Consider the following 13,081-nt stretch of genomic DNA (forward strand, 5'->3'; position numbering starts at 1 on the left):
TCCCCTTGTGGGCACAGATGTTAGCTCAGGGCTAATCTTCCTCAAGCAGAAAAAGAAAAAAAGAGGAAGACTGGCAATAGATGTTAGCTCAGGGCAATTCTAACTCAGCAAAAAAAATAAAGAAAGAAAGAAGCTTTGACAGTATAAAGTAGTAGAAGTTAGGATTAAGCTATAATATTGGACAACAATAAAATGTAAGGCAAAAATTAAAAAAATAAAAAGAGTGGCTTCCCCTTTAGATGGAGCATTTGCACTCTCATCAGCCACAATCCCTAGCCCCCCTTATTGTATTTCAATACTTATTTATGTTTCTTGCCTGGCCCCTGAAGGCATTTGAATTTGCCAACTCTGATCCTGGATATCAAGTCAACCACAGTAATATTTAAATGACTGAGAGTGATCTCCACTTGGATGTTAAGAAGGCATCTCAAACTTAACATGTCCAAAACTGAACTCTTAATTTCCCTCTCAAATCTGCTCCTTTTCAGTCTTCCTGATCTCAGTAACCAGCAACTCTGTCCTTTCATTTGGTAAGGCCAAAACACTCACCAGGCGTCATCCTTGACTCCTCTCTTTTTCTCACATCCTGCTTCCAAACCCTCAGCGAATCCTGTTGGTCCTACCTTCAGGATGTACCTGGAATCTGACCACTACTTACCAACCTCTTCCCCCTCCACCCTGGTCTGAGCCACCATCGTTTCTCACGAGGACTATTGCCATAGTCTTCTAACTGGTCCCCCTGCCTCTACCCTTGCCCAACATACAGGTCACTTTTTACAGACTAGTCAGAGTGATCCCTTCAGACTTAAGTCAGATCAAGCCACTCCTCTGCTTCAGGCCCTCCAGTGGTTTCCCATCTCTCTCCAGATAATTGAATTGTTGACCATTGTCTCCAGGGTCATTCATAATCTGGTTCTGCCTGCCTCTCTGATCCTGTGTCCTGCCATGTTCTCCCTCACTTAGCTCTCTCCAACATTTCCCTTAGATGTGCTCCCACCTTGGGGCCTTCGTATTTTGGCCCCCTCAGCCTGGCTTGCTTTTTCTCCAGGCATCCCCAGTTTGCTCACACCACTGACTCATTCTCCAAATGTGCCCTTTTTGAGTAGCCTTCTCTGTCCTCCCTGCGTATCCTCATCACTCATTGTCCACTTACCTCGTTTTATTTGTCATCAAAGCATTAACCACCACCTGACAAGTGACCTGTTTATCTGTTTATATCTGTATCCCCTTCCTCTGTTCCCTATCGCTGAAATGTAAGATCTCTGAAAACGGGTTTTATTTTGTTCAATAACGTATCCTTAGCTCCTCACACAGTACCTCGCATATGGTATGGCTCAGAATATATTTGAATGACTAAATGAATGAGGAGTTGGCACAGAGAGAAAGATTGTGAATCAGGTTCCAGAGGCCTTGATAGCTGTGAAGGAATAATCATGAGGTTGGGAGGTGACAAGGAGAGAAAGCAGTGTAGTCGGGAGTTTCGAGTCTCCCAAGAAGAGTGGGTTTTGAGAATAGAGGAAGGATGGTCCCAGGGTGGCAGAGGGAGCTAGGAGACACAGACCCTCCAGCTTGCTGCTGCCAGTGATGTATGGTGGAATAAATGGCTTGAGGCTTGTGAAGAAAGTGATATCAGACAAAAGCAAAGTGTTGGGAGCATTCTACACAGATGCAAAAAATATTGGTGGGGGTGGGAGGTAAACTCTTTATTTTAAAACAGAAATTATTGTTTCCTAATCTCTCATAGTACTTATTTTATGGTAACATTATATAATAGGCTAAGTTTTTGATGAGCTGACTGGATTTTGTTTGTTTATTTTGATAATCACCCTTACATTTACATATTTTAGCGAATATTTTACAATATACAAGACTGAGGCCACCCTTTAGAGACAGTTTCAGTAGTTCTGGGATCAGTCCCAAGGATCCATATTTTTAAAAGTGAGACCTGTATTTGGAGCCATTGATTATTTTTATTTGTATCATTATCAAGTCATCTCAGAAAATCAGACACTCTTGCTGTAAGAACCTAGGATTTGGAATGCATGATTACCAGGTGATAGTATCTCTTATTGAAATGAATTGTGATAGCTCTACTGGCTTGGACATTGTAAATGCTTAAATGAGTCATTCTTTTTCGTTTAGTGAAAAATCAAAGAAAAAAAATACCAGCTAGTTCTTATAATGATTTAAAGTTTGCTGAAGCTCAGAGATTATAAGATAAAAAACTTCAGAGGAAAAATTCTATTGTAAATAAGTCATAGGAGGCTGGTAGTTAATCTTGCCAGTTTTTATAAAATATACATTCAGTGTCATGGTCAATTCTTAACAATTATAGAAGATTTCAATTACTTGGGTACCTAAAAATTATTCCTATATATTATCAACAGCAATACATTTTAAATCTAACTGCGGCCCGTTCAGTTAATGTCCACTGGTGACCCGTGAAGGCCATCCCCAGCAGTGATTCAGTGGGACTCCTGTAAACCATGGGCTGCTGTCAATACTGCCCAGTTCTGACATCAGCAGCGTCTGCGACACTTGCTGCTTTCATTGTCAGTGAAGAAGGTGCCTAGGAAACCAGAAAGTATAAATGTTCCTTATCAATGGCTGTACTCTATATATAGGGTTTTCATAACAAGTTCTCTTCTTGGACAAACAGGCTCATGAAAATATCCACCAGCATATACATGAACTGAATTGGAATGCATCTCTTCCAGTTGAACCTGTGAAGCATCTCCTTCAAATAACTTTGTTAAATGAAATAACCAAATTGCCACATTGAAATATCGTGTCTCTATCTTCTGAATATGAAACCTCTTTCCATCTTTGAGTTGTGAAAAATGTAATATTACTTCAAAGAAAAATGTTCTAATCTTTGGAGAAAAAAATTCAAGCATTCTAATTTAATACCTAATCTCCAATTTAAATAATCTCCAGTCTTATCAGTGAAGAGGAATATAATTTGAAATCTGCCAGTATCTGAATAGAAAATTCTTAGCTCTGTGTGGAATTCTGTAGAGGCAGGGATTTTCAGGATGACCCTGGAACCTGACTCTCGGTTCACAGAGGAAATACTATCTTGATATGAAAATCTGCGGAGTGTCCTCACTAGAGTTATGCTGGTGAGAAAAGCCGTCAGTGCTAGGTATATTTAAATTCTCAAGTTTCTTCCAATTTAGCCTTTTTGGGATTCCACCCATCCCATAGAACCTATTTTTTTTAAGACTTCAGGCCAATGTCAATGGGAAAATAATATTTGCTTGCAGATAAAGAAGGACCAACTTTTGTGATTTAAATGCATTTTGTAAATTGGTTTTCTGAAAAGTCTAAATATTAGTCAAAGTTCACGAATAAACTAAGAGAACAACACCAGCAACAGCTAATATTTCATGAGTTCTGGCTGTGGAAGCTTGGAACTATCATCACCTTCTTCAGAGAACTAAATCTGGCATGAAGAAGTGACATATCTTGGTCACAGGTAAAGTAAAGACAGAGTTTGCCCCTCGGAAGCCTAATTCGGGAGCTCCTGTTTTTGGCCACTGCACTATATATTTGTTCTGTTGCTAAGTGTTGACAAGCTGAATGTCCAGAAGGGCCTTCTGTCCACTTCTAAGTGAACTTTGTAAGAAAGCGTTTGTCGATTATTTTTTAGTTTTGTATTGCCTCTTCATTTCCCTCAGCAGTAATAGTGATTTTCCCATCCTCGTTGGCCTGGGAAGCAATAGACACTATGGTACCTAGACCAAAATGTTAATAGTTATTATCATGAAGTATTGGTCAAAGGTGAATTTTATGTTCTTTGTGCTTTCCTGAATTTTCTGTAGTTTCACTACACGTATTGCCTTTGGAATGAGAAGTTTTGGTCATTTATTTGCCTACCCAAAACTGCGATTAGCCTTTTCCATGAGACGAAATGAGCAGCCCCACCATTTTCTTGCTGTCCCCAGCGTTTGGAGATCGCTGTCGCTGCTGCTTAGTGTTTACAGTATGTGTTCAGTTCATGTCAGTTGTGCTGAAATTGAGACCACTGGAAAGAAATTTGCCACCTGGCACTCAGACACTCATTATCCACAAGTGATTCAGAACTCACCATTATTTGAGAAAGAGTCTGTTTGCCGCTTACCCTGGTATGTTTGCCAGAACATTTTGGTTCTCTAGGCCTGCCTTAGATTCTCACTAAAGAAGTTATCTCTTACTACCTTGAGCTGGCTGGTTTGGGATAGCATTTTTATAGCAGCAAATTCGTCTTTCCGACCCAAGATTAACGCTGCCTGTTCATTTCTTAGGCATAACACCAAACAGAGAGAGCCACAGTGTAATCAGTTAGTGAACCCCAGAGGGCTCATTCAGTCGGTCACTGAGGAGCCTAGGAATCTGTCCTTACAGAAGCTTCCCCAGGAGACTGTCATTCACCCAGGTTTGGAAATCATTGCTCTTACAGAATACACTTTTAGGTGTTTCATTAGGACTGTAAAAACATCATCCTGAGGGACCATAAGTCTACAAACTGTTTTATTTGATTTTCAACTTGGGCAAATAGAAAATTTTGCCATCTCTCTGCCCAGTATCTGCTGTAACTCCCCTAGGCTGTAAGTAAAATTCTCTCCAAAGGTAAAGGAACGCCTGCGCACAGTGTGTACTTTAAAGTCCCAGACTTCCCGACCTCAAATCCTAATTAAGAGCTGATTTTGTAATAATGATAACAGCCAGTTTTAGTGAGGTTTCAGAGAAATGGACACTCATGCACTACTGCTAAGCATGTTAATTGATTCCACTTTTCTGGAGGGAAATTTTGTAATATATATCTTAAGTCTTTTAAAAGTTTTTATCATTGGGGCCAGCCCTGTGACCAAGTGGTTGAGTTCACGCACTCCGCTTCAGCCGCCCAGGGTTTCACCAGTTCGAATCCTGGGCGCAGACATGGCACCGCTCATCAGGCCACGCTGGGGCGGTGTCCCACATGCCACAGCCAGAAGGACCCACAACTAAAATATACAACTATGTACCAGGGGCCTTTGGGGAGAAAAAGGAAAAATAAAATCTTAAAAAAAAAAAGTTCATACCATAGGACCCAGTAACTCAGCTTCTAAGAAACGTATTCTAAGGAAACGACCAAAGATACATATAAAGATTTCTGTGCAAAGATGTTTGTCAATGTAGTTTTATAGCATTAAAAAATTAGAAATAGCCAAATGTCCAACACGGAGTTATTTTAATAACATCTCATAGCCATACAGTGGAATATTGCACAGCTGTTAAATGTTTTTGAAGAATGTTAAATGCTGTGGGAAAATTACATATTGTTAGTTGGAAAAAACAGCTATTAAATTAAAACACAGTGTAATTCCAATTTTGTTGCTAAGAATTGAGTGTATATATACATTTTAAAAACCTGAAAGCAAATATAGTAAGATACTGAAAGAGTTTATTGCTGGTTATAAGTGGTTTTAGTTTCTTTTTTTCTTTTCTGTTCCCCCTACCCCAAATTTCTGCATTGAATGTGTATTGCTTTTATAGTCAAAAATGCGTATTTTTTAAAGGTCATATTTTGTGAGTTAACATGCGTATGTATGTAGCTTTAAAATAGTATTTGGAATGCAGTTAATCTGATATAAGTCTGAGCTATTTTAATAATAAAATTGTGAGCCTTAACTCCATAAGTATAAAATTTTAAATTAAATGAATATGAAAAATATGCCACATGGGAAACTTGGAGCAAGTTTTTAAAACCATCCTCGAGGTGTGGACGCAGGAGCTGGGCCAGCGTTTGTCCTCACATTTGCCGAAGAGTGGGAACTTAGACACTGTATATATTATAACAAATATTTATTTGTTCTTTCATCCAGCAAATATTTATGAGTACATATAAGCAAATCATAGATATATCTGCTCTGAGTTTACAAGAATGATCAAAACAGACCAACTCAGCCTAAAATATACATACATAAATGTTAAATATATATATAAAAGATTTATTTTTTGCTTGTATTGTTAGCATAATCATTTGAGTGATTATCATACTGAAAACTTTTGTCTTTTTTGGGTCATTTTAATAGCCTTGTAGAAAACTACAAATTAACTTGACTTTAGTGTTCTGTTCGAGTCACACGGAACTGTTCTCCTGCCTTTTAAATTAGCTCTACACATTCCAGAGCCTTTGCTCTTGAAGTGGCTTAGTATTTGTCCCCGTCATTTGCCATCCGTTTATAATTGCTGTAATGAAGTTTGATCATAGTTGCTGGGGTTTTGGTGATTTTGTTGCATGTCTGTGAGTGTTGAGAGTACAGGTAAGGAGCAAGCCCACCAGTAAGTTCTGGTTCCAGTGCTCCTTAAAGGCTACCATGGGAATTCAAAAGCTGTTTATTCACATGCCTTTTACAACTTCATAGTCAAGATTGCTGAATGGCCACAGGCTATAAATGGACCACCTGATGGGTCCTGACGATATTTCTTACAATGCAAAGTTTCCAACGGATCAGTTCAACATGGCGCCACAGCAATTGGTTCTTAATGACCTTCATGTTTCCATGCAGGAAGAGTCAAGGCTGTGATGACTGCTTTCCTTCCTTCAGGGTTTCCCAGGTGTTCTGTGTGGAATTTTTCCATCCACTCTTTCTAAAATTTTCTACTTTCATTCATTTTAGCAGTGCTTATGTGGAGATTGATTGATTTATTTATTATTAATGCAATTCTGCCGTCTGTCAGTGAGGACAAGGTAATTGTTACTATCGAGAAAATAGTAGAATTACTACTTCTTCAGTCGTGGCCTTCTGGCTTTGGTGATTCTACTATTTTATGCTATTCCAAAGAAAAAATAATTCCTTGAAGAAGACAGCAGGCAAGTCTGTGCGCATCTTCTGCTGCAGGGGTTCTGAAGGAGGCAGAGTCTGCATTGCCTTTCACTGCTGTTGCTTTCCTACTGGCAAGGATCTAGGGCATGTCTCCACTCACTTTGTCAACTTTCTCCGTAAATTCTGATGCTCTGGTCACGAGGTGGTGCTGACTATGGTTATTGGATTGACTTGGTGACACGATGGCCATGTCAGGTGTGAATCTTCCCTTCCACAAGGGCACCCAGATGTTGTAGACCTGCAGCGTGTTTGGAGACATCTTTCTGTGGCAATAAGAATGCCTAAGATTCCTAGACGTTTATTCTTGTGGTGTTTATAACTAAGATGCCAGCTGCCATTCATTGAGTACCTGCTGTGTGCCAGCCCCTGGGCAACACTGTGCATACGCTGAGTGCCAACTCTGTGGCTGCCAGTGTCTTCTAAGTAGACATTACCATCCCCACTTTATAGATAGAGGACACTGAGGCTAAGAGAGGTTCATGGTTTGCCCAAGTCACGTGGTAAATAGCAGCATGACGGTGGGTATGCTCATCTGTGTGAGCGCAAAACATATGTTTTTTTCTCTGCACCGGCCATTGCCTCCCTAAAATAAAAGCTAGCTGGCTTGCTCTTAGTTCTTGAAACTTGGAAATGAACCTTGAGGTTGCACCATGTTTAAGAGTTTTGTAATCTTTTTTGTTTTCTTCATTTCTGCCTCTCTGTTTCCACGGATGGCTGTGGTAGAGGATGACTTTGATGTGTCCAGTTAGTCTTGAGGGAATACACTACTTAAATTGCTATAATTTTTGTCATTAACATTAGCTTTCCCTTCAGTCAAAGGCAGTATTTAAATGCTTGGACTCTAGAGTAAAATCTTGATTCACATTCCAGCTCCGACACTTACTGACACTGTCATTAATTTATCCTCTTTGTGTCTCTCTCTGTTCAATAAGCCATAAAATAAATTTAATAGTCATTACTCAAAGACTTTTTGTGAAGATGGAATGAAAAATCGATGTAAAGCATAGAGACAGTGATATAGAAAGCACTAAACATTAACTGCCACCACCATTGTCATCCTCAACAGTTATCACGTGAAGGTTACCAGTATCACTGATACAGTGTTTCTATGTTAAAATTAGATACACCTGGAAGAGAGACAAGCCTAACAGCCAAAAGTTTCAAGGAAAACATACTTTACAAGTTTCTGAATTATTGTGGATATTTTTCTTTGAAAATATTTTGCATAATTCATGAATATAAAAATAGCTCAGATGATCAGACACACAATTTCAATAGAGTTAGCATTCAGAGAGCAGTGGTCCACTTCTTGTTATTACTGTCCTAAATTTGTATGAAGATTAATCTATACAGAAATTTGTAGCCACAGGCTAAAATATTTCCAGCAGTTCCTTTATGACTTTGAAATGAAATTAAAATAAATGACAGGTGTGACAAACCAAGAGACCCGTTCAGCAGATCTTGTGAACTCTCTCTTTGAGAGTCATTGTCCTCTCTGTGGGAGTTGCACTAAACCGTTCAGCTATTATTAAATGTCTCATTGTCTGTCTGTTTACCCACATCTTTGATACCAAGTAAACCAGCCTATAGTCATGTTGGCACATTTTCACTTGCTGCCCAGGAGGTCTTGAGATCAGTAAACATTACCCAGGGAACAAACTTTTACCAAATTAAAGAGCTGCAGTGAACTATGTGTTCTAGACTCCTGGTTTTAAGCTAAATATGCAACACTTCTCTCTGAGCCGGGGGATCAAATGGCGGGTAAGTACTTCCACCTTCCCTGTCTCCTAAGTTCCTTAAAAACCTAGGGTCATCAGTTGTCACCAACATACCACTCTGGTGGGGCATATGGATAGGGGAGTTTATGCATGTGTGGGGGCAGGGGGTATATGGGAAATCTCTGTGTCTTCCTCTCAGTTTTGCTATGACGTTAAAACTGCTCTAAAAAACAGAAGTCTTAAAAAAAAAACACTGACCTGGAAATTAAGTTGTAATTTTAGTATTTGAAAGGAAACTTGATTTTAAAAGAATAATTAACAGGTTTATGTAACCCTTTATTTAACTTGCTTATGTAATATGTATAACACCTTGAAGGTATGTGGTATGTCTTTCCAAGTCACTGTGAAAGAATATGAAAATAGCCAGCTCATGAAAAAAAAGTACAAAATTATAGCACAAATTATGATCTTAAAGGAAACCTTATGAGAAGAATTCATTTTTGTTACTGAAGATGTTGCCAAATTAAATTTGATGTTCCCCATTGACCAGTCTTAGCTTTAAATCTAATAAACAACAGCTCGGTGATTAATCCACTAGGTTTTTGTTTTAAAAGTTAAGTCCTTTAAATGTTTTCAAAAGTTCTATCCTATTGAGCTGTGATTTTTATAATTCCAAGATGAAGCTAGAAGGCAGTTTTATGCTTAATCATGTGTTAATGAGAGCTGAGGAGCTGTTCTCTACACATTAATCAGAGAGCACTAAAAAATTCCAGAAACCTTTGACTGGCTACAGTGTGCAAGTGCTTGTGCTAGGATGGGATGGGTTGGGGGTAGAGAGGGTGGGATACCAAGATGAAGATGAGCTGGTCCCTACCTTCAGGTAGCGCCCTATCTAATTAAAGTCCAAGACTGAGTATGTTAAGTTTGAAAACTGTCTTCTTTATATCTGCCAATAAAATGTAGCATTCAAGTACTTAGATATTTCATTAAATATAGTGAATGGTTGTGTGTGATTACATTACTTCAGGGATATGCTTTTGGTTTTAAAAACCATGAGTTTGAAGGCGATTCTTAAGGTAGTAGATTAATTTTTATTATTGGATAGATAATGATAGTTGAGTTCTAATAATATACAAATATAAGACTGGCAAGTTTGTATAAGAGCTTTTGGCTTCTTTGTTATCATTCTAGGGGTTAAATGAAAAGGCTTATTTTCTGAAGCTGGTTACATTTATAATGGTATCAGCTGATAAGTTTATAAATGATGCTTTAATTTTTCAGTAAGATATATACATACATTTGTGATAATAAAAATGTTCATTTACTTACTTTTTCTTAGTAAACATTTTTATGATTCTCTGTGTCTTGGCAAATCAACAAAATTTGGGGTTTGGATTTTTCACTCAGCTGAACATATGCTACATGGTTCGATATTTGAAATGAATGAACCTTTTGCTTTCCTTCTGTGATATAAACTGTTTTCTAAAATCAGGTAGAGAAGAAACTAATGGTGTGTCTGTGCCAGGTGCTGCAGGAGGTATTTCACAGATTCTGTCCCGGTGTGTTTGGTTGCTAACCCTTTTGATCAACAAAATTCTAGCAACATTTTAATTTCCCCATGTATCTGTAGAGACAAAACTCATTTTTGTCACACTTTAAATATCCTAAATTGATTTCTGTGTCTGTGGCTTGATTTGGAAATTCAGGGATTTTGTTTCCTTCCCCTGGCTAAATTCCTGAGTTAATCCTTTATTTCCTCCTTACATAGTTGCTAAGGTCAAGTTTCTTCCCAAGATTTGTTTCTCTTAACATGTTTATTTGGGGAGGGGGCGGAGCGATGTATGTGTGTTTTATTGCCCAGCAACCTGCAAGTATGAGGATAGACTCTCCCACAACAGGCGCTGGCACGAACATGGACACTCAGCCACTGTTAGCATTTTTCCTCCGCTAATTCAAGTAAATCTGGGAATGGAAAGAGCAAAGGCACAGTTGATGCTTAAATTGTCCTTGGACCCTGTAGCTGCTAGATTAGGAATTCTTCCTAATCTGTTCCCAACTTTATGTTTAGCACCAAAATATCTGTTTTATTTCTTCTACTTCTCACAAATTGGAGAAATAAGAGTAATTCATAAATCTTTCACCTCAATTATTCTCTTTTCTATAAATGACTAAAAAAATACATTCAGGTAGGATTGTAAAAATCTATGACCAGACCCTTTGTTTTCAAGGTTATAGAAACAACAAAAGCTTGAAATTTTACAAGGAAATTGTAATAATTTAGCTCAGGTAAAGTGTAATTTTCTTCATGAAAAAGCAAATATTAATCTAAATAGTTTTCAAGTGAGATATCAAAAAGAGACCTCATTAAGTAAATAAAATACCAATTTTGTCTATTGAAACAATGAAATGTTATAACTGGAGTAAAAATGTTAATGTCATTTTCAGCCTATGTCTGAATATTAACTCCATTGAGTTATTTCTTTGATGTCTTTCAAACTTATCCCCCCAATAGAAAGTGCTTAATGTTTTTTCCAAATATACAGGTAATGTCTCCTACATAAAAAAATTAGAAAAATATTAAGAAAAAATTTAAAATCACCTATAATCCTGCCACCTTTGTATAGTTACCATTAATATTCTGGAATATATTTTGATTGTATGTATAACATCAACGTATTCTGTAGATTTTTTTTTTTGAGGAAGATTAACCTTGAGCTGACATCTGCTGCCAATACTCTTTTTGCTGAGGAAGATTGGCCCTGAGCTAGTATCTATGCCCATCTTCCTCTACTTTATGTGTGGGACACCTGCCACAGCATGGCTTAATAAGCGATGCATAAGTCCTCACCTGGGATCCCAAATGGTGAACCCTGGGCCACCAAAGCAGAGCACACAAACTTAACTGCTCCACCACCAGGCCAGCCCCTCTATATACTTTTTATAGCCTGATTTTTCAGTTGAGAGAACATCATGGGTATTTGTCCATATCAATAAACATAGGTCTACACTGTCATTTTGAATTAGTGCATGGTGTTTCCTTGGAAGTCTACTATTCTCATATGTTTATTCTCATTTTCAGTATTTTTTTTACTATAATAAAATAAAGCTTTAGTAAACATATCTATTCTTGTGTCTTTGCATACCTATCTGATTGGTTTTTTTTAGGGTAAAGACTTAGCTGTGGAATTGCTGGATCAATGGGCAAATTAATAAATTTTTTAAAATAAAATTGCTAAACTCCTCTTTAGAAAGATCATACCCAATTTATATTGCCTTTCCCCCCAACCCTGCTCCATTCTTGAATCTGATAGTTTAAAAAAATTGTTATTATTTTAGTTTTCATTTCTTCGGCTACCTCTGTGGTTGAAGTTGAACATCTTTTCTCATGTTCTGCATGAGTTGCCTGTTTATGTGCTCTTCCCATTTTTCTGCTGGGATCTTATCTTATTGACCTATACATGCTCCTTGTAGTCTTTGTAAGAGACATCTACCATTTATTGTACTTGATGAATTGTTTTCTTCTCTGTGCATTCGAGGATTATTATATGTAATTATAATATTATAATAATCTTTTGAGGATTATAAGAAACTCTAGAGACTAAATGCTATTAAGGCTCTGGACTTTTGATGTAGACCTTTCTTTTCATCTATTGCTGTTGGAGAAGTGGGCAAATATTTCCATGTAAGGCTAATTATCTAAGTAGTAGATGTACATTTCTCTTAAAGTTATGAAAATATTGAGACATATTCTGTGTTGTTGTTTGTTTGTTTGTTTTTGCTGAGGAAGATTAGCCCTGAGCTAATATCTGTACACAGTCTTCCTCTATTTTGTATGTGGGTCGCCACCACAGCATGGCTGACAAGTGGTGTAGGTCCCAGCCCGGATCCAAACCCCAAACCGGGCCGCTGAAGTGGAGTGCACCAAACTTCACCACTATGCCACAGGCCGGCCCCTCTCTGTGTTTTTTCTAACTTGTGTGATCTCTGACTCTTTCTCGAAGACTGAAGCCATCATTGCAGCAGAAGTTCAGCAGCAAACCACTAAAAGGGGAAAACAAAATTCTGTGCTAACGTTTTTCCAGCTATTGCTACAGCCTTTGGTCTCCTCAGGAACTCACCGTTTTTCACACAGCCCACTGTTTTTCCTGTGATCTGTGCAGTCTCACCCCCATGTCCATCCACAGGAGAAATGGGTTGTCTAACCTTGGGCTGTATTTCCATTTATTTTCAGAGTCTCCATGTGCTGGAGAGGACTGCTTCCTCTAGCACCGAGCCCTCCATGAGTCGGCAGTTGCTAGAACCAGAGCCAGTCCCCCTGTCTAAGGTCAGTGATGGATGTGGTGCTTTCTCACATGGCATGATGATGCCTGTTCTTACATGATGCTGCTGAACTGCACACAGTTGTCACCGCTGACTCCCCTAACGTAGCTGTGACGCCTGTCATAGGGCTGCTCTTCCACTTCCTTCTGCCTCCGGTACGCAGGGTTTCTGTGCCCTGTGTAAGGAGGAAGG

General features: G+C 38.4%; 1 protein-coding gene across 50 annotated transcripts in view; it reads left to right on the forward strand.

Moving 5' to 3' along the window:
- The window catches only part of OSBPL6 (oxysterol binding protein like 6), a 198,763-nt gene that overhangs the window by 118,930 nt on the left and 66,752 nt on the right, over window positions 1-13,081 (forward strand). For 28 of the 50 annotated variants that reach the window (XM_070580318.1, XM_008515493.2, XM_008515496.2 and 25 more), the window contains one exon: window positions 12,801-12,893. The exons of 13 other annotated variants lie outside the window; for them this stretch is intronic. In XM_070580318.1, the coding sequence (XP_070436419.1) occupies window positions 12,801-12,893 (93 nt within the window). Of the gene's footprint in view, window positions 1-8,443; window positions 8,613-12,800; window positions 12,894-13,081 lie in introns of those variants that run through there. 9 more of the 50 variants (XM_070580313.1, XM_070580317.1, XM_070580333.1 and 6 more) reach the window with 6 other exon arrangements.

This window comes from Equus przewalskii, chromosome 17, assembly GCF_037783145.1.
Source record: "Equus przewalskii isolate Varuska chromosome 17, EquPr2, whole genome shotgun sequence".
Classification (NCBI taxonomy): Eukaryota; Metazoa; Chordata; class Mammalia; order Perissodactyla; family Equidae; genus Equus; species Equus przewalskii.